At 34.0% G+C, this 27938-nt stretch overlaps 4 protein-coding genes across 4 annotated transcripts; 1 reads left to right on the top strand and 3 right to left on the bottom strand.

The window, feature by feature from the left end:
• Positions 1-42: 42 nt before the first annotated feature.
• Positions 43-5516, top strand: LOC121126418 (neprilysin-2). The gene is made up of 9 exons (XM_040721741.2): positions 43-157; positions 214-324; positions 379-610; positions 1521-1697; positions 1757-2242; positions 2315-2609; positions 2672-2996; positions 4855-5164; positions 5216-5516. The coding sequence occupies exons 5-9, from the start codon at positions 1774-1776 to the stop codon at positions 5473-5475; spliced, it is 1659 nt and encodes a 552-aa protein (XP_040577675.1). The 5' UTR covers positions 43-157; positions 214-324; positions 379-610; positions 1521-1697; positions 1757-1773; the 3' UTR covers positions 5476-5516.
• LOC139906613 (uncharacterized) lies at positions 5486-27597 on the bottom strand. Its single transcript, XM_071891777.1, has 6 exons — positions 27259-27597; positions 25271-27162; positions 24982-25200; positions 5698-5992; positions 5537-5636; positions 5486-5502 (listed from the first exon to the last, which is right to left on the bottom strand). The coding sequence occupies exons 3-6, from the start codon at positions 25116-25118 to the stop codon at positions 5486-5488; spliced, it is 549 nt and encodes a 182-aa protein (XP_071747878.1). The 5' UTR covers positions 25119-25200; positions 25271-27162; positions 27259-27597.
• On the bottom strand, positions 9413-20473 carry LOC121126180 (glutamate receptor 1). The gene is made up of 7 exons (XM_040721487.2): positions 20241-20473; positions 19964-20180; positions 19773-19900; positions 19423-19708; positions 13337-13582; positions 12875-13267; positions 9413-9860 (listed from the first exon to the last, which is right to left on the bottom strand). The coding sequence occupies exons 1-7, from the start codon at positions 20460-20462 to the stop codon at positions 9514-9516; spliced, it is 1839 nt and encodes a 612-aa protein (XP_040577421.1). The 5' UTR covers positions 20463-20473; the 3' UTR covers positions 9413-9513.
• Positions 21606-22991, bottom strand: LOC139906559 (uncharacterized). The gene is made up of 3 exons (XM_071891673.1): positions 22975-22991; positions 22278-22587; positions 21606-22217 (listed from the first exon to the last, which is right to left on the bottom strand). The coding sequence occupies exons 1-3, from the start codon at positions 22989-22991 to the stop codon at positions 21696-21698; spliced, it is 849 nt and encodes a 282-aa protein (XP_071747774.1). The 3' UTR covers positions 21606-21695.
• Positions 27598-27938: the final 341 nt, after the last annotated feature.

Below are 27938 nucleotides of genomic sequence, written 5' to 3'. Positions count from 1 at the left end.
AGATATGATATAATAAACACAAGATAAATATGATATCATGTTTCAAATTAAATTATTCGACATATTTCAAGAAGTTGAATCATGAATCATCAAAGGCACATTTGGTTCTTGTTTTTTTGGACACTATATTGCTTCTCTCTAATCATTCCATCCATGGGTATAATTTATAATATTCCCACAATAATTAAGTAATTAAACGCAATCCATACATAGGTGAATATTATGCCTCAAAACAGAGGCTTAACTTCCAAGAGTCCCTGGCGGAATTACAAAGATCAATTTACATTCAAGAAAATTTCAAAAATGATTTGTCAAATCCTGGCAGTAATTAATCTATTTTAAATATGTTTGCATGACTAATATTCCTGAGTATAATAGATGCATATCATGATAAGTTGATGACCCATGATGCTTTGAAATGCCAGACTAAGGAGTGCTTCAGAGTGTCCAATGAAATCCTTAAGAATTTGAATCAAAAAGTGGATCCCTGCACGGACTTTGAAGAATTCTCATGCGGTGGATTTAGACGTCACTACCTCCTCAAAAATAAATTATTCATCAACAATGCCTTCTCAGCATTAGAAACGAATTCTCTCAAAACTAAATATCGGTGAGATATTTTTGAATTTAACGAGGGGTACATTAAAATTTGAACACTGAACTTTAAAGTTCAAAAAGATATAATTTATTAATTAACTATAGAACTTCATCCAAAATTAATACTATAACATAAATAGATGGGTGTCTGAGCTATCCTCAACGTTAATATAGTTACCCTTATGAGCAATTATGTCTTCCAGGTGGCAGCGAAAGGCCTGGCACCTGCTACAGATGTAGTCCTCTTTCATAGCGTCCCAGTGCTGGCTGACAGTGGCATTGAGGGCCTCAGTGTTTGGATGACGGACACTATAGACCTTCCTCTCAACATGCAGGCAAAAGGTGTAGTCAAGGGGCTTGGCATCAGGACTGCAGGGGGGGGCAAAAGAGTCAAAACAGAGTTCAAAAGACTCACTCAAATGTGTCTTGCAACGGAGGAGATGGGTTTTGGGTTTCTTTCATTAAAGATGTCAAAGAGGCCTGTCCACTCTCACTGGGCTCTTTCCACCCGGTTTTTTATAACTCTATAGATATAGGTCCTGATGTACTTGAGGAGATAGGGCTGGCCTTTTTTTTTTTTTTTTTTTTTTTTTTTTTTTGCAACTCATCAAGGTCAAGTTTCCCCTTTTCACAAAGCTGTTCTACCTCTCCAAAGATTCAATGGTCTTGGAGACGCATAAGTGCTTGAAATGCGGGAATGAGAATTTGTCGATCACGTTCAAGTGTCATTTTATCGACATGTACGTAAGCTAGAGAGCTCAGATTTTGTACATATTGTTTATGCTTTAATATATCGAAATATTTCGATTTAACTTCAATTTCTCAACCTTCATTAATTATTGAATGAGTAATTGTTCATATTTCAAGGGACCAACTGGTATTGTGAAAATATTCTTGCAACTAATATTTTGTATTTGTTTCAGTCTAATTAAAGCCCCATATAATGCCACAATAGAAACACCCATGATTGGAAAGCTCAAAAAGTATTTTAGAAGTTGTATCAACTCAAAGAAAAGGAATTCTCAAGGATTAAATCCCTTAAAAAGGATTTTAAATATGCTAGGAGGTTGGCCCATACTAGAGAAAACGCCCTGCATCAAGTATGTACGCTTCAATGTATATACTTAATTGGTTACAAATCTAATTTTTGTTGGATTAGAGACAATCGCACTTGGTATGAAGTTGTTCTCTCCTAGGAAAATCGGTTTCCCTCAAGCCTCCAATTTTATCACCAATTTCCAACTTTCACAAACTGAAGCAGATGAGAAAGAATTGATCATTCTTTCCCAACCCCTTGTCCCAAAGATAATGCTCCTCATTCGTAATACAAAAGAAAGAGAGTCAGTCCGCAGAACCAAGACGTCCACGCGGCGGAAAATTGATTCCTGGAGTCTTAATAATTATGCTTCTTCAATCATTCAAGTTTTGGAGCTCTTTGGAAATGTGACTCAGGACATGAGAGAAGAAGTTTCCTCAATGCAAGATTTAGCCACAGGCATTCAATCTAATTTTTTTAGAGAAGAGAAGAGTCTCACGTCTCTCAAGAATGTAAAGTCCCTTCCGGGGCATCCAAAATCTTGGTTGGACTATATTGTGGCTCTAAAGTGTAAACAGGTTGATAATTCAACCATACTTGTTCTCGAAGGTATGTTTTTAATAATTGAATAGAAGGAATTCATTTTCTTTTCCTTCTTGGCCGATTTATTCATTAGAAAAGATGGAGAATACTTGAAGAAGCTCTCAGGCACAGTTACAAATTCAAAAACCAGAACATTGATCAATTTTTTAATCGGGAATTTTGTTATCTCCAGCTTACAGTTCTTGGACAAAAGAGCTCAAAACCTCTCAAATCATTTGTTAAAGAGATTGAACGGACTAGAAAGTATACCAAGGTTATCCAAATATAATTACTGTATCAAGAGGAGTGAAAGATTTGCTATTCCCTTCTCAAGACTCATCATTCAACATCAATTCAACCCCAAAGTCCAAGAATCCGTGAAGAACCTTGCTCAGTAATATGATTTACTTGGAGTACCTATTCATTAATCCATTTTTATTTCCCTCTCTCTGCTAGAGATTTACTAATTGAAAAAGCTCACAAATTTCGTAATTCAAAATGGATGTCCCCTTCCGTAAAAAAATATGCAATGGCTAAATTGCTAAGAATGAAGATATTTGTTGGCTATCCTAAAGAAATGTTGAATGACACTCTAATGGAAGGACTTCATCAACGAATCAAGATCTATTCTGATTTCCTTTCATCTTCTTTGAGCATTGAGGCATATCACCAAAATGACATTGGACCTCATTCCCGGAAATTAGATTGGTTCATGCATTTTAACGGACTCGACAACGTCAAAGCTGGTTATTATTATCGCTCCAATACACTCATAGTCCACGTATGATATTGTACTTTTTTATTACCCTCCGGTTCTAGGGTCCTACCCCTTGGGCGAGTAACCACTTCTTTTAAACCAGAAGAAGCACTCCTTTCCTTTTACCCCCTAGGATTTCATTCACTGAGCCAAATAACCCAAGCATTTTACCTTCTATTAAAATAAGTAACAACTTTAAAACCAAACATTCAATCCTTTAATAACGATACAAACGTATTTATTGACATAGGTATTAGTGATGTATTGGACTTCTCTTGACGTCATCAGTTGTCCCTTTCAATTTATATAAACTTTATTACTGTTTCATCTTGGCTAACCTCCAATCCAACTCATTGTACGATTTTTTTTTCTTTAGAGATTACGTTAAGGGTTACGTATTAGTCTGTATGAGAATGGAAAAACTAATCTCCGTGGAGGCAACTGTAAAAGGCAGTGTGCAGGCTATCCTAATAGATAGCCAAAGATTAAGGTAAAGCTCACAAATTATCTCATTTTTCATAAAGATGCGGTTAAGTGCCAGTGAAGATTTGATTAGTCTCTAAACCTCGGACAATGATAACTTAATTAAGTAGAAATCCCTACTTTGTATCTTTTCATGGGAACAGGACACCTACCTCCTGAAGGATTACCTACCATCATTTTACCCCCGAGCTGGCATATCTGTATTTTTGCCCTCAAGGATTTCACTCCCCAGGTGATCTACATCCCATCTTTTTTTTATCATCATTATTGAAAAGTTCATCTGGTAAACGATAGAGGGCTAAAAGTCATAAATAAATGTTATGGTATTTTGGAGCGGTTGTTGGGAAATGCTACTTTTAAGTTTGAATCAAAAAATAATTACTAATTTGGAAACGCAGAAAGGATCAATAAATATTTCATGTAAAGGAGGAATCATACTACTCCGTGGCTGAGGTACCCATTTCGAAAGAGAGACTCAAACAAATTACATAAACGGACTTGAATTCTTTAGCCTTTGGGGGATCATTATTCTATTAAAGTATACGCAAAAATACGTAAAGGGTATTTGATTTATGACTTTGACCCACAATAATAATGATAAACTAGAATGAACACTCTGTAGAGGGCAAAAACTCCGCCTAAAATCAAATTGTGTTATGTATCTCAACTTGTTATAAAGTTATGGTCGATTATTCACTTTTTTATATTCTGAGATACCTTGACGTCTCAAAATTTTATGGCCTCTTACTGTGGCCATATATATTTTTCGTACCAGGTTGGATCAAAATCGATCTGTACCTTTTGCCGTAATCCTGGTCACTGACAAACAAAAGAACAGTCTAACTAAGTCACAAACAAAATGAGGCGAAAACATAACCTCCGTTCAACTTCTTTGTTGGAGGTAAAAAGGATAGATAGATGGCTCTGGGAATGAAATACTAAGGAGTAAAAGGACCGTTGGTAGAAGTGTAAGGCAACGTTTCTCAAACCTTTTTCACTCAGTTCTTGTGGGGTTTTTCTTTTTAAAAAACAATCCATGACGTTCTTTGAGAAATCAAATGTATTTTGGCAGTTAAACTCAAAAACAATATGCTGCACACTGCAGTCAGGCTGACTTTGCTGTGCTATTGACATGAGACGTTATTGGCAGTGTGTACTTTTACAGTTAATTTTATAAATATTATTTATTTATCCAAATTGAATTTAAAATTTTATCCTTTCATATGTAAGAATAATGTATTTATTTATTCCAATAATTTATACACGGTCAGTCGACCCTCCAGTGTGCCGCAGCCCCCACTTAGAAAAACGCTGGTCTAAGGATTTTTAATGTTTCTTTTTCAATCATAGATTGCATTTTTTTTATTTTTACAGCCTTAAAATCAATTTCTTTGTTAAGTTAGGGATTTTGAATGAACATTCGAATACTCACTTTTATTCATTGAAGCATCCAATGTATCTTAATTTTGGTGCACTGGGCTCTATAATTAGTCACGAGATCTCTCACTCTTTTGATCAAATGGGTATCTGCATCAATGGAAAAGGCAAGTACTCTGAGTGGTTTGATATGGATGCAACTCAATATTACTTACAAAAGACTCGCTGCATACTACAAAAATATAAGTCTATATTGAATATGAATTGGACTCATATGGCCAATGAAAACATTGTGGACATCCTAGGATTTCAAACTACATATGAGGCCTACAGTAAAAAAAAAGTTTTTTATAATCATATACTCTGCTAATTAATGTATAAAGGTAATTGGATACAGACACATGGTTCTGAGCCTCTACTCCCGGAGTTACCCTATACACCTAGACAATTATTTTGGATCAGCTTTGCACAGAATTACTGTTCCAAGTTTTCTGAAAAGGGATGGGATTTATTTTTGAAAGAGGATGAACATGCTCCTGATCCTATCCGTATCATGGGAGTTCAAAAGAATTCTAGACATTTTAAAGAAGACTTCCATTGTGACATTGATTTAAATGAAACATTTTGTGACTTTGATTTATAGAGCTGTGTATTTATAATAATAATAACACTGGAGTAATCGAAGATATCCAATTTATTATTGCCATAGGAAGCCCCTAAAAAATTGTACAAAAAAGATTTCATTGTGGTTAAAATAGAACTTGGCTGTCCATTGAATATTTCCAGTGGATTTCCAACCATTGTCTGTAAGGGGAAAAAAGTATAAATGACAAAGTTATAGCTAATTATTTTTCAAAAGCTTCACCTCCATGGCATGATGTAGATCCTTCATCATACTTGTAAAGACAGGAAAGGATGGACCATGTTTCCCCAAGAACATTAAGGATAAGTTTGGTATTGGACTTTTCTGTATTTTCTCTTTTAGAGGTTTTATCTTTAGATTGGGCTGTGGGTTCGATGGAGGGAAATATTGAAGAGCATCAATGTGCTGAGCATATTTAATCTCTGTTGTGGGCACTTGAGGCGTTGCTTCAGGGGAGCTCTCCCATCTTATCAGAGCTGGATGTGCAATTTTTGGAGGTGTATATACTGTTTGACTACTGAAATGATTAATATAGTTAAAAAAAGATACACAGTTGAGAAAATAAGAATTTTATCCCTTGTCGACATCGTAAATTTGACAGCTGACAAGGAAAGGAATGATCTATAATTATAATGGTCGATTTGTTTCAACAGAAACATTATATCAGTGGTTGGGGAACAGGGGTAAATTATCCTAATTGCGGTGATTTACAAATTTTTTGGTGTAATGGGAGTAGATATTTCAAGTAAGGGAAACAAAAGAGGAAGAAAAATGTTGTATCGCCAAGTCCAGGGTCTTCCAAACTTTAAGCTACGACGAAATTTTTGACAGATGACGGAACAGTCTCCTAGCTTCGGGGGTCTTGAAGAGTAGCATCATCTGCCCCGTCATATAAGAGAGCTTTGATAATTGAGCTGGCTCCATGTCCGAAGATTCTAATATCCTACACAAGAGGGTAATGATAATTTCATACCCTTCATTATTCTTCAATTCCTCCTTAATCCAATATATGCAGCTATGTTGAGTTCTTCCGTAACATATTTAATCTTCCAATGTGAATTTGTGATTAGACAGTGGGAAATTGCACTTGTGTCAATCCTGTGATGGTCTTTAAAAACTTACAAGGAGAGGTCATCTTCTATTTCAAGGCTGGCTTTGATTTCAAGACCCTTGGCTCTTGTAGCTTCAAGCTTGACTAGGGATAATTTTGGCGATTTAAATCCTGAGGAGAGTGTCTACTGAGATAATTTCTTATATAGCTCTTGAGCTGTTTGAACCTCATTTTTCAAGAACGTCTCTACCCAAATGGCATTTTGACGTTCATAGTCGATTTGGAGACTTTGGCTGCTTGATGCTGCTCTGGTAGGTCCAGGGGTGCTGGAGGTGAGGAGAGCTACGACGGAATGGTTTTCCACATTGACGGAACAGTTCCATCTTTCAACCCCTACAAATTAATAATACATTTTTAGAGAATAGCAGATTTGCATATGCATCGGATACGTCAATCAAAAGGAAGATATCATTCTTGGGAGAGGTTTTTAATAAAAATTGTGAATTTACGGCAAATGATATTTTTGAGAGAGAGAGAATTTTAAAGAGGGTGGCTTTTAAGAGAAGAGAAATTGGCCATAGGGATAGTTTTTTTAATTGTATGAAAAGGATAGGAAATAATAGGCTCAGAATGCTTTTAGTGGGCAACTCAAAACAAAATCAATTGTTTGTAAGGTAAGACATCGGAAGAAGCAATCACTGGAAATAACCTATACATTTTTATTCGAGTGTAACCATATAACGAGTGGCCCATCTAGCGGTTGCATTTTGAACTACCAATTTTTTGACGTCTGACAGCTGTAGTAACATTTTCATTGTGTCTAATATTTTGTAAAAGGTATCCGGCTTACGAAATAGTTAAGTTTACACTCGAAAAAAATAGGGAAATACTGAAGACTTACTTCCAAAATGGACAGTCTTCCAACGAAACTGCAAGAAAATTACGTCAGTCGAAATAAAGCACCTTCCAGGCAGTTTGTGGATAAATTTGTGAAGCGTGCGCGCTAAACTGGTTCGTTAATGGATAAAACAACGCGTTCCCGTATTCGTCCAGTGCGTTCAATCGAAAACATTGCTGCTGTTGCCGAAAGCGAAAAAACGAGAAAACAAGCAAGGAGCTGCTGTTGCCGAAAGCGAAAAAACGAGCAAGGAGCTGCCGTTACTGTCAATGGTGAGCGCTATTGGGCCATGTTGGAAGATTTTTTGTTTCCCCAAATGGAAAAGCAAGACATCAACGTCATTTAGTTCCAACAAGATGGTGCTACGTGCCACACAGCCAACGTTACAGTGGATCATTTGCGCACTGTCTTCGACAATCGCATCATAAGCCGAACCCGCAACGTCAGCTGGCCACCTAGTAGCTATGATTCGACTCCGTTGGACTATTTTTTGTGGGGAACCGTCAAGGATAAATTTTACGCCAACCATCCAAAGACGATTGACGATTTGAAACACGAAATTGGAGTTGCCATTGCAGCTATTGATGCTCACACAATCGAAAATGTATTGAAAAGTTGGGTCGACAGAATGGGCTACTTTAAGGCCAGCGATGGCGGCCACATGAATAAAGAGGTGTTTCATTATTAACCGGAAGGTTAAGGCTTTCAAATAAAAAAAAATAATAAAAAAATATCCATCCGTCTTTTTTTTATAGCAATATCAAAAAAAAAAAAGTTTCGTGGGCCACTCTTTAATTAATATAATGGACAAAGTGTTGAGTGTTTTTGTTTTTTCAATTTTAAGTTGGATTTTGTGCATAGATATTTTTCTTATTTTTATACCGGCCCATATCAAGTGGAAATTAATTACATAACTGAAATAGTTGAAGCTTTGTTGTATAAATTTAGATATACAAGAACACTAGGATAAGGACATTAGGATCTTACGGTAGTAGTTTTATTTTTTTAATGTTCCTTTAATTGGTTAGATGGAGCTGCACTTATTAAGTATAAGTGAACATTATAGTATAACAATTACTCCATCTAACCAAAGAATATTTCTGATGAAATTCATATACATGAAGTATATTACTTTCTCTAGGAATCACCGGGGCGCGAAAGTACACAACTCAAGTTCAAGAGAATAACTCCCGAGCGTGCTGTCCAATAGCCAATAAGTAATACAAGTCTATTGAGTCTTACCTTTATTTTAGATCTATGTTTAGTTGGCCCCCATGGCCATGTTGCTTGTCGACCTACTTGATGCGGAAGTCATCATCTGTAAAATGGAGGCTGCAGATTTTTGAATTTTTAGTTATTTTCTAACGTGTCTCTTGGTTTTTTTGTTTTTTTTGGTTAACTTTTGATCTTGGAATGCCTCTTTCCCACTTTGATTAGAGCAATTGATTGTGAAGCCTGGGAATCTGTGAAAACTTGGGAGTGTAGCTTTCCAGGGGAACACATTTCCACCCCATCTTCTTCGAAGTAACGATGATTATATCACAACATCAAGATAATTAAGAATTGTAGTTGGTACTTTTTATCAATACTAAAAGAAACGAGCTAATTATCTAGGCCACCTTCTGATATCGGTGTGCGTTTCTTATTGTAAGGGATCAGTCCTGATGAATTAAGAGCATCCTTGGAAAAAAAAACTAAGCATAAAAATTAGAAAAGAAAAGAAGGATGATGCGTGTGTTCTTTTTTTTTTTTTTTTTTTTTGTTCATTACTGAATTAGTCGTGGGGTTGTTCAAATCTTCCCCATCTCTCCTTAAAAATTCATAAAAAAATTAATATATAGGAATGGAAATGTAATTATCATAAAAGTCTTAATTCAGGATCACCTTATGTATCGCTCCCGCCTTCTCCTCGCGCACTTACACAAAAAAAAACATCTATACTAATAATGAAATACATGTGGTCAGTTGAATAAAAGGAGTCTAGTAGATAAGTTGTGAAAGTTTTATTTATTATATGACGAGGGAAAAGAAACTACATAAATATTTGAATGATAAATGCCTCATAAAATATAGATAGAAATAACAGATGTTATTCTTGATGGATCTCCTTAGTGTGATTTAAGCAACCTCTTCTAACGGATAGTTCACCCAGAAACTGAATACTTGAAATGCACATCCCAAGAAGTAGTAAGAAAAACACTGTGTAGAAATGATCAAGTTTCAAGCTTTCAACTAAAATAGGATCCTTTTGGCGAAAGACAACGTCAGGTGGTTTGTATCTCCCTAGCAGTATTTCATAAATATTCATATCCCTCATTCGTCTAATCACTCTGGAGATTTCCTCAGTCCAAGGGAACTTCCATTTCGGCATCATAAATCCCGAATGAAACACACCGATAGGGGTTTTTGCTATATGATATGGAAAATCCCCAAAATCTGTAATAAAGATCGGATTAAATATTGACAAATAAGTACAAAGAGATATGGCAAAAAAATATGGACTCTTTAATGTACAAGAATAGCCACTAGAGGTCTAGTATTGTGTCAGTCCATATTTAGGACCGCAGTCCAGTCCAGTTCCATCCAGTACATTCCCACTTGTCTGTCCTTAAAGAAGATATAATCAAGCCATCGTTACGTAATTAAGGATATTTATTTTAATGTTCCTTTATTTGGTCAGATGGAGTTTCGCTGATTAAGTATAAGTAAACATTATATTGTTACAATTACTCTATAAAACCAAAGAATTATTTTTAAAGTCCATATACATTTAGTATATTTCCTTCTCTAGGAACAACCGGGGCGTGAACCTACAAATATTGAATTCAAGGGAGTAATTTTTGATGTACAAGAATAGTGAGGTACAAGTTTGAATAAGCTATCTATATTTAAAAAAATCAGCTGCCTCAGTGCTTGTGTTTCTCTGAGAGAGTATACAAACGTGGCGACATAGATAGCTTGCACACTGGAGTGTTAGCTATTTTGTAAAGTATACCAAATTCAAAATTATCATGGCCTCATCAACGCCTGCTCCTCTTTTAGAGCCTAAATCTTGATGCAATTTATAATGGAGGCTAATATATCAAATGCATACATAATTATGTACAATTCAAACTAACTTTCAAGTAAATCCGCCGAAAAATGTATCCTCAATGACAATTTAAAGATTTTTGAAAAATCCACCGATTTGATCTTAACACCCCGTAAATACATTCTGTCGAAAAAGTACCGGGAATTGTTATACAAAACACAAATTTCACATGTAATCATTGAAATTTATTTTGTTGCCTAGCTCCTTTCACAAAGTTTGTTTAATGGATTTAATAGACTCAACGGAGGGCCAATTTATATTTGGGACAATAGTGGCTCTTAGGGATCGTGCATTATCGTTGTGTAAAATCCACGGGTTTTTCATCCATAATTGAAGCCTTTTTTGACGGATTTTCTCACGTGAACCCCTTAGTGCGCCCAAATAGTACTCCTTATTGACCGTTTGTCCCTTTAGAACGAACTCATGATGTACCAGACTACCAATATCAAATAAAACAATGAATATAACCTTCGCTTTTGACTTCACAGCACTCCTGCAACGCTTTGTACCACTGATATGCTCGGGTCTTTGATAAAACTGATTCACCCAAAAAGCTTTTTTTAACATTTTCAATGGGTCAGCACTTGAAATTCCGTTCGCAACACAAAATTTTAGGGAAACTCTTTATTCAATAATTTCGTTCTTTGTAAAAATCTCAAGGCAAGGAAGGTAGGATTTAGTAGTTCTCAATTCTGATTGGCTCAAATTGGAAGCAGTTCATGTTCTTCCAGCTAGGTACGCAGCCAGTGTGTGTGGGTGGGGTGGGGGGGGTCAACTCCTCTAGTGAAAATAGAAGAATAAGGGTGACTGTGTTAGGAACATCTTCCGTGTTTTAGATTGAATTGTTTATTTTTCCCTTGACCGCTTTTTTTCTAGAGTCTTTTAATTTACATAAGGCAGAGACAAAAAGTTGCATAGGCTATGTGTATACTAAATTTAATGTGTAGAGTAATAATTAAAAGTTTTAATTTTTCGATAAAGTTAGATTGTCTGAGTGACAACATTGATTTTCGGTTTTATATTTTACCATACTAGCATATCATATTTTTTACACATATCCCTTTTTATGCGGAGTACAACGATAGACTATGACCAATCCATACTTTTAACTTATATAAGATATATTTCCATAGCCACTATACATGTACAAAACATATTTGGAGACCAGTTGTAGCACTATATTGTCTCCTCTAATCTTTGATGTAGCCTAATGGCGTCTAACAATGGGATCAAGATGCCTACTCAGGTCTTAGCACGTCTTTCTTATGTATTTTTTAGACATATCGCCACAGTGTTCTTTGACAGTACCTTAGAGTATCGGGTCTGGAATCTACACGTGACAAAAAGTGTAGTCCAAAGCTTTGGCGTCGGGTAGATACGTAAGCCTCATTTTCTTTGACCAGAAATTGGTGTTATTGGTAAAAATATGTTTGAAAATCTGTGGGAGTTAGGGCCGGAGCACAGTCTTGTTATTCGACAACATTATCATCTGAGAAGTAAGTCCGAGCCCACAGGAGTAAGTGATCCTCCAGACTTTATTTCTTGCATCAAGTAAAAATAGTAGAAAACTTGACTGAAAGTAAAATGGCTGATTCACATTCAAGGACTCTAGGCGAAGAGTGGACACTCAAGGCAAGGAAAGTAGGTTTGAGTAGTTCTCAATTCTAACTGACTTAAAATTAGAAGATGCTACATGTTCCTCCAGTTAGGCACACAGTCAGTCCGGGGGATTGAAGAGTGAGTCTACCCCTTATTAAAAAGAGAAGAATAACGTCGATTACGTAAGAAATATATTCTTCCCTGTATTTTAGATTGAATTTTTTATTTTTCCCTTGACCGCTCTTTCCCTAGAGTGAGGTAGGCCTACTTATCCAGCTATTGCAAGCCAACTGCTCAACAAATCGCACTCAAACTTAGCATCATGACCAAAGACAGTGCTGCCTACCTAGAAAAAAATGTGTTTCAATCCCTTCAGCATGGGCAATTGAAGTTAACAATTCCCGGTATTTTTTTTTGACAGAATGTAAGGACAAGGCCCTAGCCTTGAAATAACAGTTTCGTTGTTTTGAGCAGATAAATATATTTATTAGCAATGTAATGTTTTAAGGAAATTAGTTGTAATGTGGATTTGATAGATGATTTAAATACAAAAACCCTTTTTTTTTTTTAAAAAAAGTGCACATTTTCAAAACTGTTGACCTTAGATATTTTTTCAAAAATATTCAAAAGTTGCAGGTTTTTTCCTGGGGCCAAAACTACGATTTTTAAACCTTCAGGACACAACATTTCAAAAATAATAAAATAATATCTACACTTGTGTGCAAATGAGCTCAACCATGACAACTTGGTCCTTTTTCACCTTTTATTATGCTGGTTGCTGTTGCTTTGATAGTGTTCTCCACATTCGTCATACAAGCTCCTCTCTCCACAATTAAGGAATGATGTTCTTTTGGGATTTGACCAGCTGAATTATAGTACAGAAAGTCCCCATTAAATAACTTGAGAGCCTCTTTGTCCACTCCGAGAGGAGAATTGAATAGAATTGTACTGGTCAGACTTTTTCCATATAAAAACAATTCTCTCTTTTGTTCAACGAGGTCATAGGCAGATTCAACGGGTTTCGTGTATTCCTTTAAAATTAGAAATGCTCTTAAATTACAACAGTATGCAAGGATCAAAATTGTTCTTATTGAGTCCCAAAGAATCTGAATGATTCGCCCAGAAGACCAAGAGGAAAACCAATTGATGTTACCTAGATAGAAAATGCACAAAATCATTAAAATAATATAGTATCCTCCACTCCTCAAGGTCACGACAATACCTTGCTCCAATAAATAAGAAGTAGTCAGTATTAAAAAGTTTGAAGTTGGGACATTCCTTCTAACTAAACTCTCGTTTAAATATTTTAAACTATGGTACAGTATGGCAAAAACGATGGAAATGAGAAAAGTAGAGGCCATAATGCTTCCCCATACAAATGGTGTGAATGGCTTGATTAGATTCAAGTAAGATGGTATTACCACTGGTTTTCGACAAATATAATTGATCCCTCCCGAGCTCAATATATCTACAGATAGATCCGTTTAAAATTTAAGATGAAAATATGTGTACATTGTATATATCTTTGATTTTAAATGTTTTTCGAGTATCGATTAACGTGTAGCGTTGAAAATGTCAAATGGTACAAAAATTAAATATTAATATAATTTAAAAATATAATTAAATCCTTTTCCTACAAGGTAATTTTAGGTAGCACATCTGGTTCTACGTTTGAAAGGAGACAAGAGTTCTTTACTTACTTAATTAATATTAAAATACAGTATCAATCATTATTTGGCATTAATTAATTATGATAGACATTATTCTAATCTATAAAAAAGATTTATGAAGCTTTATTCAAAGGCTACACTATGGAGCAAAAACAGGGAATAACATAGGAAAACTTTGATATTTTTTTTTCTGAAAGCGTAACAAAATGATGCACGCTATACGTGGAGCATCATTTTTTTTAACTGTTCTCTTCTTTTCTTTATTTTCCATAGAATTTTTTTTTTTTAAACTCTTTAAATACTTTTTATAGGTTAGAAAAGTGTTAATAAATTTTTTTTATCAAATCAGCTAAAAATGTCTTGTTAGTATATGAATTTACTAAGTAGAGAGTTTTTGTCTGTTTTTATTATTTGATCGAGATGTGTGACCTAAAGATGACCTTGTAGGATAATGTAATTTATCATAGGTAATTTTCACACCATGACACAACTTTTTCTGTATTAGCCGTAATGAAAATTCAAAAATAAAGTTGAAAAATCAAGAGGTTTCGATATTTTGTAAACTTGATTATATCCAAAAATATCATGGATCACAAGATGTGTTTAAGTCTTGATCATGACCGTCTAAAATATTTTTGTTTTGTGCCATCAACAACCGTTACCCTCCATCCAGTCATATTTATCGTGCCTGAAGTATTTAAATATAAGGTCAAATTAAACATGGAAAAAATCTTGTTATAATTATGCTCTATGAACAAGAATAATTATTTTATAATTTTTATTCATATTTGAATGAGAGCTGTAGGGATCGCACATTGTCTAGCCACATATTTTAAGGGTTGAACTCAAAAAAGTTTTGGAACAATTGCACCAGAAGGATATATTATTTAAGGGGCAGGGCAGGTCATACTTTTCATTTTTTCGAAAATCAAAACTAAGGGATTTTTTTAATGTATTATTGCATGTAGTTTGTTTGACGGTATAAATTCAAAATTGCATACAAAATGGTAATTACTTAAAATGACAGTTAATTTTGCTTAAGTAATTACCTGAAGAAATAGCTGAAATTTTATCACTTCCTTACTAAATTTATAACTTTTGATTAACATATATAAAATTATTTATATATGATTTCTTATACGTTTAGAAGTGATACAAACCAATTTCTGGTATTCAATTGTATCTTATAGCTTATCTTACAAATACATATAAATAATACTATTCAACATACTTTCAAACTAAAATTTATGCAGTTAAGAGTTGACTAATTGCTGTAAAAAACTCATTTTTGGATTCTCCATTCCAAAATACCTACATAATAAATGTATCACTCATTTTTGATTTTCGAAACGATCAAATACAAACTCCCTTATTGCATTAGAAGGAATCTCTCGACTTTTTCGAGATATTCAGACAATTATCACTTTGGATGATCAAATCAAAATGGAGGATCTCATTATGTAGAGGAGCCTGTTAGTTAGTCTCTAATAGAGTATTCAGAGGTGGGATAGAGACTCAGAGTTCATCCGTGCACTGAGGTATGATGCAGGAAGAGATTATATCGAATTATTTAAGTCAACACATTTCCTTGTATATTACCCCTACCCTCAATCCATGGATCCAATCCGAGTCCGTCTCTTCCTCCTTCCGAATTCTAGATAAGAGATGAAATCAAAATCTCATCCAGTTATTCCATTATGATTAAAATTTTGATTGAATTTCAACTTTCTATTGTTGCAGTCTCCAATTTCAATATAGAAGGAGAGAGTGCGAGGCAAAAGTAATTCTACAGCTTACCCTCAAAATATACATGGAAAATATAGATTAATTAAAAGATTGATAATTAGTACAGATTTTTTTTCGATTTGTTTGAATTTCGATTACGATTAGTGTCGAAAAGTTGTCATGAGGTGAGGGAATTCATTGTTATACGACGTTATCTTTAGGTTGCACATCCCAATCAAAGTTAGAAAAATGGCAAAAATGACCGGGTGATCAAGTGAAATATTAACACTTACTAATTCAATAATTAATTAACTTCCAATAATATAAATTAATTCATATTTTGATATTTTAAAGCATCACCAATTAGTTACAATACAAACCAAACCTAGGTTTGCTTCTTTTTTTTTTTTCTTTTTTTGTTATCTTTTCGGGTACCTGAGCCATCTAGCTTACGTACAAGTCGAAAAATTGACCGTTGAACAAGAATATCCTTCATCTAAACACCGAGGCCCTCAAAGTCACTGTCAGCCAGTACCGGGACATCAATACAGAAGACTACATCTGCAATGGGTACGATGCCTTCCACCACCGCCTGCAAGCTATCATTGCCTCTAAGGGGAATGCATTAATGGTTAAGAGAGCTTAGACACACATCTATTTGTATTATTAATTTTGTTAAAATGATATTGTTAATTAATAAAGTATATCTTGTTGAAGTTTATAATTCAAAGTGTTCAGGTTTTAATGGACCACTCGGAATAACACTCCCTGATGTATATCATATTCATATTTCTTATCTAAGAAATAAAAATGAAATATGGCAAGTCTTTTGCATGTAGCATTGAGCATGAGTAGCTAAGGCTTCGTCAAGTTTGGCCCTAGAGACTGGAGTACTTCCTGGCTCATCAGTTATAACGTCATATTATTATTTTTTTCTTAAGCTGTAATCATTATTCTTTTATGAAATCATATCTATGTATTGAGTAACTACGTGTGAGTGTGCCATGAAAAACGGTGAGTAAGACTGAGGATTTTGTAGATAGGGATCTTCTATATTTCTTAGTGCAAGTTTGTCTGATTGAAGACCCCTAGTAACTCTTGAAATATTTAATCCTATGGTTAGTAGGATTAAACATAATCATTTTGCTAGAGACTGTTCTAACCTATAAAAAGTATTCTTCAAATTATTTTCTAAAGTTATCCGCTAAATTATTATTGGACTTTGTTGAAAAAAACATAGTTTTGCGACTATAAAAGGAAAAACAAATAGTGCATGTTTTTTCCCTCTGAAGTAAGCATTATTGCCTATTTTTGGTGTATATTGGTTTAAAAATATATAATAAAATGAATATATATAAATTTAAACATAATTATAATATTTTCACTACACTAACACTGTTATGAATGTAAAAGGTTATCAGCTTTTTTAATTCATTTTTTCTCCCCAGAGGTCTTAATTCAATAAATAAATAAGTATTGATCTCTTTTCTCTTTATCCTCTTCATAAATCCCATCCTTACCTATAAAGTATAAAACGGAGAATAATCATTATTTTCAGTGTAGATTCTTGATTTGTTATTTCTACTTTATTTCCCTGCGTTTGAATCCACTCCACCAAGTGATTGATTTTCCATTTCTAATTCGCTTTTTCTTCGCCATCCTTTTTAATAATTAATTTTATCAGGTAGTTTTTGTTCTTTCTTTTCAAAGTTTCTTAATTCCTTAATTACCTTTCCGACTGCGCCATGTTACGTTTCAATTATTACTAATATGATACTCTTTAAACCCTTAGAACAGACTGGCTCTTTATTTCATGTATTAATACATATTTACACGTTCATACTTATATCATATCAATAGCATAGGAGAAGTTTTAATGATCCAGTTATAACGCACATCTATTTTGTACACATTCTCAGATTAGCAATATCAAAATATATGTTCAATATTTGAGATGTGCCATAATTTCATTACTATTTAGACATATTATGCTCCCTAATTCACTCAAGAAGGGGTTAAAGCAATGGTGGTGGGCCTCTTAAGGGGGGGGGCATGCATAAAGTTTAACGCCCTGACACAGCAGATTTACAAAAATCTATTTTTGTATAAAAAGTTATTGTAAATTTGCCCTTCTGAAGACTGGAAATGTGAAATGCACTATTCGAGTCATAAAAAATTCAAATTTTACCACGTACATTTTTGCCACTGATAATTTATCCTTGAGGAGATTTTTCCGCACGACATATTCCCCGCTTGTTATATTATCTGTTCGAACTTTACTTTTGTATTTCCATCATATTAATTATATAGCTCTTGGAAGAACAAAAAAAGGACAATCATGGTCAAATAAATTAAGAAGTAATAATTAAAAGAAATAGCCAAAGAGTTTTAATACTATTTGGAGAAGCATAAGCTCAAATCTTAGAACCTGTTCTATTCAAATTATCGTGTCTCATGAAATATTCCTCTTGGTAAACTCATATGAACTTTGTACAATAATGAAGCTATAATTAATATTCGATGTAGATGTAATTTTATATCAACATCACGTTGTATTTTAAGCAACTCTTCCATTATAAGATTATATTTGTAATCCCAAAAAATGATGTATCGACTGAATGTATACAATCCAAAATCAAAGAAGAACAGGGCGGACTATAAAATACATTAATCAATGGTTGATTAAGTCAATCATATTGATATTTTTTTTCTTTTCCTAGCTATGTAATTAATTTGATTGAGATGAAAATTCAAACTGATAATATAAAAGTAAAACAAAGGGGGACAAAATATCCTTGGCGCAAAATTACCAACGGCGAAAAAGTTGGTGGCAAATTACTTATAGATACTCCAAATATTTTCCTTTTTTTTATCACATGCCTTTAAATCAACCAACAAGACCTCGGCGTAAAATGATATGATATAAAATAAATCCAACGTCTGATTTTAGTGGTTCCCAGGTTTGAGCCTACACTTAGATATATTGAGGAAGTCACGCTGTTTTCTTTGAGATGGGTGTAGCAAAAAAAAAAAAAATAACGACCTAAACTCACTTATGAGCACTTTGATCATATAATGAACATTGTCACAACCAGTCTGGACGTGAACATTTAAAATATAGCGCAGAGTAATAAATAAGCCAATTACAGACAAGTAAAATATTTAAACATCTTTGACTTTTATCATTTTTTAAATTATTTAGTATCCGATAAAAATTAAAGCCAATATTTTCATAAGTGTGGCCCGCAAGATGATCTCTTCATCTCATATTGGTTAAAAACCAAAAAGCTATTGCGAATCCCTCAGTTAAACATGTGTTTATCAATACATTTTTATTCCAAAGTAGCAAAGGGTTACCATACGTTACATGGACCAAGGAGGGACTGGAAAACCACATTGACAATAGCCAAACCTGAATAAAACGAACCTACAATTTTCACCTATTTCTGTTTTTGCCCATATTTTTTTTTGATTTGGAATAAATGAATAAAACAACATTATTCGTAAAGTTGTTTTTTAGACGCCAATCACTTTTTTGGTTTATAACTCAACCCCCAATTTAGTCTCCTTGAGCTCCAAAAAAAAAAATTGTGTTTTGGATATAGAATAAGCCCTCCTTATAAGCCCCAAAATCGGACACCTGCCTTAGCTTCACCATGTTCAAAAGAGGCATAGTTTCATCCTGCTAGGCCCAACAGTGGGGGCACCCATAAAGGAGATACACACAAACTCAATTATATAACATATATATACAGATAATGTATTTTTAAAATAATTTTTATTGACCAAGATGTGCGACCCACAAATTGAATCTTGGAAAATGACATTTACAAAGGCATTTTTACCACGTGCTTAATTTTCAACACTAGTTCAAAAATAACTATTAATACTGTAATAACAAAATATTAATTACCTGTATATCTAGCGATTTGATACCTATGATAACTAATTCCTGGTGTTGAAATGCCTAAATCCACAGTCCCCTTACGAATATCGTCAATCATACCGTCAGTTTTGTTCGTTTTTTCGTACCAAGTTCCCCAAGACTTTGCTTTTGTCCAAACTGTTTCAAATTTCAAAGCCTGAAGTATATGGCTCATAAATTTCACTTCAACTCCTTTGAGCTCATCCCCCTCATAAAAGAAAAAAGGCTTGTAAGGTACAAACTTAACCCTCACCATTTGACCCTGGATCGAGTTCTGAAAAACACATTAATTCGAATGATTCTTTCTCGAGAATAATAAAAATAGTATATTATCGTACTTTACAAGAATCAAAGTCTATTCGTTTTTTATAAAACATCCCCTTGAGGGGCCTCCAAACGTTGATTAGTGTGGATTTTGAGTTCCATTTGTAATACTTACAAGTTAAATAGGTTAAAAAATGATCATCTAACATAGAGAGATAATCTGGATTCAAATCCATGCGTAAATCACGGCATAATATTACTATACCTGAACTCTTTTCAAACGTTATTAAAGGCTGGGATTGAACCTCCGGCATTAATCCTAATCTCCATTCCTTGTCCTTTGAGAAATAGAACATTGCATTTGGTAGAATTGAATGGATGGATCCAAATCGATCCATATGTATTAGCTGTGTATATTCCTCAGTTACAAATATTTTACAGGATGAAAATTTGTTGAGTGCCTCCTTTAGCCTTGGGCTCATCTAATAAAGGAATCAAAAGAAGACTATGGAGTCAAAACCTTATTAAAAAATCAAGCAGACCCTTAAATCTCCCTTCAAGTTCACAATACTCGAAGCAAATTCGTTCAAGATCATGAAAAGAGCTGGGCTCTCTATATTGACAGCAAGAACATGACATTCCCCCGCCTCAGAAAAGCTGGATAGCACATCTCTCAATGCTTGATGTGTTTGTTCTGGATATGAGGTTGAGGAGGAAGCAAGATGCCAAAGGAAGCAAAAGGAAACATAGAGGCTGAACCTCATGATTTGAACTAAATAATGTTATTTCTGCTGTTTGTCTATTTATACGTACGGGAAAAATACAAATCTACTGATTAAATAATTGATTGCATTCTACATTGGCATTTCATATCGTGAAGAATAATTATTAATCTAAAATATTTTAAACGAAGTTAGTAATTAGAAGGGTCTAATTAGCAGAATTAAGTATATTAATTATACGTTTCAATCAATCAATAAAGGGTTTACATAGTTTTTTAGAAAATATTTGATAAAAAATAATATCCTATCTAAATATACGACTCATTTCAAGCATACATATTTCATATTATACTACTCCTCTCAAACCATTCCATCCATGTGTATAATTTATAGTATTTAAAATTATATCTTTTAATATATAAAAATAATGTATTAAGTTATTCCAATATTTTATAGACGGTGAGTGGGTACCCTAGTGTGCCGCAGCACCCACTTAGAAAAACGCTGGTCTAAGGGTTTTTAATGTTTCCTTTTTGTATTTTATTTTTACATCCTTAAAGTCAATTTCTTTGTTAAGTCAGGGATTTTGATTGCACATTCCAATAATCACTTTTATTCCGTTTATTCCAACATATCTTAATTTTAGCGAACTAGTTTTTATAATACGTCACGAGAACTCTCACTCTGTTGATCAAATGGGTATCTGCATCAAAGGCAAGTACTCTGAATGGTTTGATATGGATGCCACTCAATATTACTCACAAAAGACTCACTGCATACTACAAAAATATAAGTCTATTTTGAGTACCAATTGGACTCATATGGTCAATGAAAACATTGTGGACATCCTAGTATTTCAAACTACATATGAGGCCTACAGTAAAAAAAAAAGCTTTTTGTAATCATATATTCTACTAATTAATGTTTAAAGGTAATTGTATACAGAAATATGGTTGTTGTTCTGAGCCTCTACTCCCGGAGTTACCCTATACACCTAGACAACTATTTTGGATCAGCTTTGCACAGAATTACTGTTCCAAGTTTTCTGAAAAGGGATGGGATTTATTTTTGAAAGAGGATGAACATGCTCCTGATCCTATCCATATCATGGGAGTTCAAAAGAATTCTAGACATTTTAAAGAAGACTTCCATTGTGACATTGATTTAATTGAAACATTTTGTGACTTTCATTTATAGATTGTATTTATAATAACAATAATACTGGAGTTTGTTTTCTACTAATATTAATTTTACAAAAAAAAAAAAATGTGCCACTTAAATGGCCATACATCTCGTACACTTTTCCTCACAAGAACTTCGATCCCGTCCCTCCAATACATCCTCAAATGATTCAGAAAATTTGACAAATCTCTCTCCCAACAATAGGTTCACGGCTCCAAGTAACATATCTTTATTCGGAAAGGAATCTTTTGCAGCATCTCCAAGTTTACAGGCTAATTTGGCAGAGCAGCTGTCTTCATGACGTATGGCAGATATCATCATAACTCCGGATTCTAATTGATTGAGCGCAGTTTCAAACATTGTTTCTTCATCCACTCTACGTCCAAGAGGCAATGTGCTTTGGTTCAGCCCTAAAATATTCACTCCATTTGGGAAGGTTCCAGCAAAAATAAGAACGGAGGCCACAAGGACAGCTAAAAGTGGGATAAAATCAAAGATATCTAGTTTATTATCGCCATAGGAACCCACTGAAAAATTGTTCAAAAAAGTTCTCATTGTGGTTAAAATAGAACTTGGCTGTCCATTGAATATTTCCAGTGGATTTCCAACCATTCTCTGTAAGAGGAAAAAGTATAAACGACAAAGTTATAGCTAATTATTTTTCAAAAGCTTCACCTCCATGGCATGATGTAGATCCTTCATCATACTTGTAAAGACAGGAAAAGATGGACCATGTTTCCCCAAGAACATTAAGGATAAGTTTGGTATTGGACTTTTCTGTATTTTCTCTTTTAGAGGTTTTATCTTTAGATTGGGCTGTGGGGTCGATGGAGGGAAATATTGAAGAGCATCAATGTGCTGAGCATATTTAATCTCTGTTGTGGGCACTTGAGGCGTTGCTTCAGGGGAGCTCTCCCATCTTATCAGAGCTGGATGTGCAATTTTTGGAGGTGTATATACCGTTTGAGTACTGAAATGATGTATACTGTTAAAAAAAAGATACACAGTGGAGAAAATAAGTATTTTATCCCTTGTCGATTCTGTAAATTTGCCCGCTGACAAAGAAAAGAAGGTTCTATAATTTTAATGGTTGGTTTATTTTTACAGAAATATTATGTCAGTGGTGGAGAACAGGGTAAGTTATCCCAAATAGGGTAATTTAGAAAAAATTTGGGGTAATGGGAGTGGATGTTTTAAGTGAAAGACGCGAATATGAAAGTTGAAGAAAAGTTGTATAGCGAAGTCCAGGGTCCTTCAAACTTCGAAAATGGAGAAATTGTACAAGGGACTTAACACAATAAACTAGACTATACGTCACACAAAAATAATGACTAATAATCAGGCATATTGTATATTTATTAAGGCATGTTACTGTTCTGTTATTTCCATGCCATAAAGAAAGAATTTAACTTCCTAGTATTAAAGGAAATATAATATCAGGCCGCAACAAATGTGTTCTCTGGGTTTATTATCCATGAATTCGGCATGTAGATTGGTTTGTCCAGTAAGAACTTGAAAGTTTGGTTGAAACTAATTTTAGTACAAGTTCTTTTGGGGCAACACAAAAAAAAGTTACCCGACATTATATAAACAACAAATAGTGTTTGGAAGACGAAAATTACTGAGCATAACCCTGTGAGCGGCGGATGAATTATGTTTTGGGGGTGTATAAATATGGGGCCAAAATCCCCTTCATTCAGAACAGGAGCACTAAAAATTGGTCGTGTAATGAGTTAAAGAAGGGATCTATAAAGGAAAAACTAGCTATAGGGATTAGAATAGAAAAAACGTTAGGTGCGTGTGCTCTTTATTTTTTGTTTGTTCATTATTGAATCAGTTGGGGGGGGGGAGGGAGGTATTCACATCTCCCTCTAAAGGAAGAATTCTTCCCTTTCTTTGGTGTAAATTGATTTAAAAATATAGAATAAAATGAATATATTTGAATTTAAATATAATCTCCTGTTCTAATGCTATTTTAAATTTTAAGGTTTTCCTATTTATGGTAGTAATTCATTTTCTCCCCTCCCTCAAATCATATAACAGGCAGTTGATATTAAAAAGAGTCTTAGTTCAAGGGCACCATTTGTTTTGCCTTCTCCTTGCGCTCTTAAACAAATGTCATCTCTAGTAATGAGTTTTCCAGCAGGACAATGTTCTAAAACATACTACCATGGCAACAAAAAGTGGGCCTAGAATAAGTACGTTAAGGTCAAGGAGTGACCTATCAATTCTTTGGACCCAATACCCTAGAAAATAGTTATCAGTGGGCAAACTTTTCTTTGTCTGTGAGAATATTGTGTACAGCTCAAATTGGCCAAGATTTTCATCTCAATACCTGAGAATTTGATGAAATTTATTACATATGCAGGTTTTTACACGGAAATTCAAAATATATTATTATTTACTTTTTTTCCAATCAGAATACTGGTAATTTATTTTTGCAATTTTAGCAAAAACTGTGGTGTACACCAAATTTCAAAAGTCTCTAAAGATTTTTTTCAAAGTAAAAGTATTTTTTTTAAAAAGATACATTTTGAGCTTATTTTTGTATTTAATACAAGAATACAATAATCTTATTAGTTTGTTCCAAAATTTCATATTTACATATATTATAATAAATTGAAATTCATTTCTGATTCAAATTGAAATTCATTTCTGATTCAAATTGAAATTCATTTCTGATTCAAATTGAAATATCTCCAAAACACAACTTTTCGTCCAAATATGGTAGATAACATTTAGAACTTTAAATTAATTCAATATTATCCTTACCTCGGGAACCAATCATTAGATTGCCATAAAAAAAAGATTAAAATGCTTTGGAATATGCAGCTAAAAAATAATGTTGAGACTTGGTCCAATATTGAAAATTAAATCATTTTGCCAAACAGATATTTCGACCCAGGCTGCAATCTTAGAGCGTAGACTGTAATTTAATCCACAACATTGAGAACTGCTTACTGTTTCACTGATCCACAGAACCTTTTCAATATGAAGTATATAAGCAGGGGCGTTCTTAGGGGAGGGGGCAGTTCGAAATTTAATGTTTTTTGAAAAAAAGTGTCACAAAAAAGGTTATTCGACTAATTTATGTCGTGGGAGGAACAAAATAATTTTGGAAATTTTTCAAAAATATTCCAAAAACAAGTTTCCCCATCCTCCCCAAAATATATTCCTGCGGACGCCCCTAATCAGTGGTCTTCAAAATAACCAATATATATTATTTACAGATACATGAATGGGAGATCTAAAAATTAAGGACATCCAATCAAATGAGCGTATCAATTTTGGGACAAACACAAACGGGGAGGGAGGGGGGTTGTACTTTTTCCTGGACCTTATAATTATATGCCCCTTATCATAATTGTACTAATCTTACCTCTCTGCTTTGTAATCATCTTCATCATGAATAATAAATTGAACATCCTCGTTCCCTTGAGGTTTTGTATTTATAATATATTGAATATTGTTTGGCCTTCTTTGGGATTGTTGTTGAAGTACCTGACTCATCGTCATGGGCTCCACAGTTATACCGAATTCTCCATCACTAATTACAGGGCTTTCATTATCTGAGAGCTCATATCCATTTGACAGCAAACTTATTCAATGAATCAAAGGCAAATATTAATTGTTTATCAGTTTGATTCTTTTTTAATCTAGTTACTCACTTGGTGGAAACAGATTGAATCTCATTATGTCTATTTGAGTAAGGGGATAGAATAGGATTGACAGATACTCCAAAATCCCTCCGATTCGAGTAATAGTTGTTGTGTATACCTTGAGGAAAAGCAGGCTCTGATGGTCGAAAGTCCTCATATTGTGTTTTATTATGTGACGATGGGAAAGATTTCGTGGATCCATTTTTTTTATACTGTGAGAGAATGACCTCCTGGATTGGATTAAATGATACTTATGAAGCTAACTAGAAATTGCTTGATGAGTAATTATTTTTTTACAAATCATTTTAAAGAAGAAAAGGATTTGAGGGGTTCAATTCCAGACTCAATATCAATATCTGAAGCATGGACTACTAGTAATAAGTACTGAAGACAGGTGCATCTGCAAGCTTATATTTGGTTGGGCAGGGGAATATCCAAAAATTTAAATTTTTCGAAAAAAATTTCCAAAATCCATAACTATTCACAAAGAGTAAATTTTTTTGGAAAAAAAATAGAAAAAATCCAAAGCTATTCACAGGAAATTTAATTTTTTTTTATAGAAATTTGGATATTTGGGGGCCTATAACCCCTCCAGCCTACATCCTGCGGACGCCCTTGGGAGAGAAAATTGAGTCAGCTGTTGTCTTCAGTCATTTTACTTCTTTGCTCAGTATTACCTATTTGTTGAGACGTTATAAAAGTAGGATTGCCACTCCTTGGAATTTATACCAAGATATTGAGATATTGACGATAAGTTAGGGATGGTCTTTATCCAAATAATTTTTTTTGCAACAATAGTTGAAAACTTTCTTTTGAGTATATTAATTATTTCTTCAATTTTTGTTTATCTAAAGCATTAAGACTTTGCTACTCGTTGAATCTTTTTCAACTCGTTCTGAACTTTTTCTCGTTTTGTCTGATTGTAACTGCAGGTAAGTTATATATTAGACAGAACAGTGGAACATATTCCAATTGGCAGCCTCGTATAGCCTTCATAACGAAACTTGAATAGGGGAATGTTTATCAACAATAGAACGTTTCCACAGATGTCATAAATTGCATCATAATTGAAGGAAACGCCATTTTAGGCGATCAAAGTTGATATTTTAACTACCTTCATAAAATTTCTCCCAAAATGGACGACATCAAAATTGTCACGCTCTAAATAAAGGTAGGCTTAAAACGCATAAAGAAAATGATATACACTTATCAGCAGATATTATTGAGTGTGAAGAAAAATGTGAAATATAACTGATACAAGATGAATGTCGAATTTTTTTGATGTTCCGTAAACTTGTCTTGGGATTTCAGTGTTGATTCTTGGGGTTTTGAGGGGGGATTCTAAGTTCTGAGTGGCATCCCTGTATAAAAGTGGAACAGTGACTTATAGATCCTTGAAGAAAAAATAATAAATGAATTGAATTTGAGGACTCGTGTTCTGTTAGTCCTGATTGAGGACTGAATACTGCCGTTCCGTCTAATTCAGTCTCGGTCCGGTCCAGTTCAGTCCTGCATATCAGTCCTAAAAACTTATAAAGTTTGGTCCTTGATGACGTCACTCAACTTTATTTCTATTTTTCTTAATCAGTTCTAGTACTGACAGTCTAAAGGATCGACGTTCTTAGGAATCGGTCCCAACAGTCTTTGGTCCGAATAAATAAGGACTGACACTACAATACAGAGGACTGTCTCAATTCTGTCTCCACTCTTTCTCTCTAGTATTCTGTAGTGTTCTGTGAACACTAGGTAATACATAACATACTCCTAGTCTGAAGTTGCAAATAACTGTTAGCATGTAAAAACACAAATATTATAGTTAGCTTCATTGATATTTTCCTCAAATCTAATCGCCGGTCTGTTTATATTTTTGAGGAGTAAGGTCCTAGAACTTTCGTCTAAATCTAAATCATCAATTAAAAAAAAAAGTCAATTTCATTAATTTTCCAAATAAACGCTCAGAGACACACACCAAAAAAAAACCCAAAAAAAGTTCTTACCAGAAAGGTTTTGTCTAAGAGCGTGAAGCCTCTGTTGCTGAATGGTCATTATATGACCACCATTGCCATCACCATCATAGGCCTGTGAAGAAGATGAAGTCATTGTCGGTGCAGCAAGTCCATTTGGCACACGATCTTTTACATTAACATATTCATTATAACTCACAGGAGATATCACAGATCTATGAGTAAAATCCGATGGAGATGGAATCGGCACGAAGGTCTCCGCCATTATAAAGTGCCCAAGTAGGCAAAACAATTTCAAACTATACATCTATTGGATACTTCTGTCACCTTCGAAGTTTGGAATATATTAAATATGATTTTTGTCAAAAAGCATAACCTTTCATGTTCTTTTTTTTTTAAATTATATTTTTATGTGTGAGAGCAGAACGTTCATTTGTATTAATCCGTCATTCGTGGATAGGATAGAAAAAAAAACATAAGTTTCTATTCATAAATGAATCCAGCCGTGACCCAATTAAATCACAAGTAACCAAGGACATATGGAGGAGTCTTTGAGAAGTAACTATGGAAATCATTTATTTCTCTGCAAAATTGTGTACTTTGTCACGGTTAAATAAGATTGTTGGCATTTATGACATCGCCCTCATCATTCATCATACAAATTTAGAGCCTATCAAACAAGGTTTATCAAGTAAATTAGTAGAGGGATAGAC

This window comes from Lepeophtheirus salmonis, chromosome 11 (assembly GCF_016086655.4).
Source record: "Lepeophtheirus salmonis chromosome 11, UVic_Lsal_1.4, whole genome shotgun sequence".
In the NCBI taxonomy this organism is placed as follows: domain Eukaryota; kingdom Metazoa; phylum Arthropoda; class Copepoda; order Siphonostomatoida; family Caligidae; genus Lepeophtheirus; species Lepeophtheirus salmonis.
Note: the sequence above shows the minus strand (reverse complement) of the source record. Positions and strands in the feature narration are given on the sequence as shown.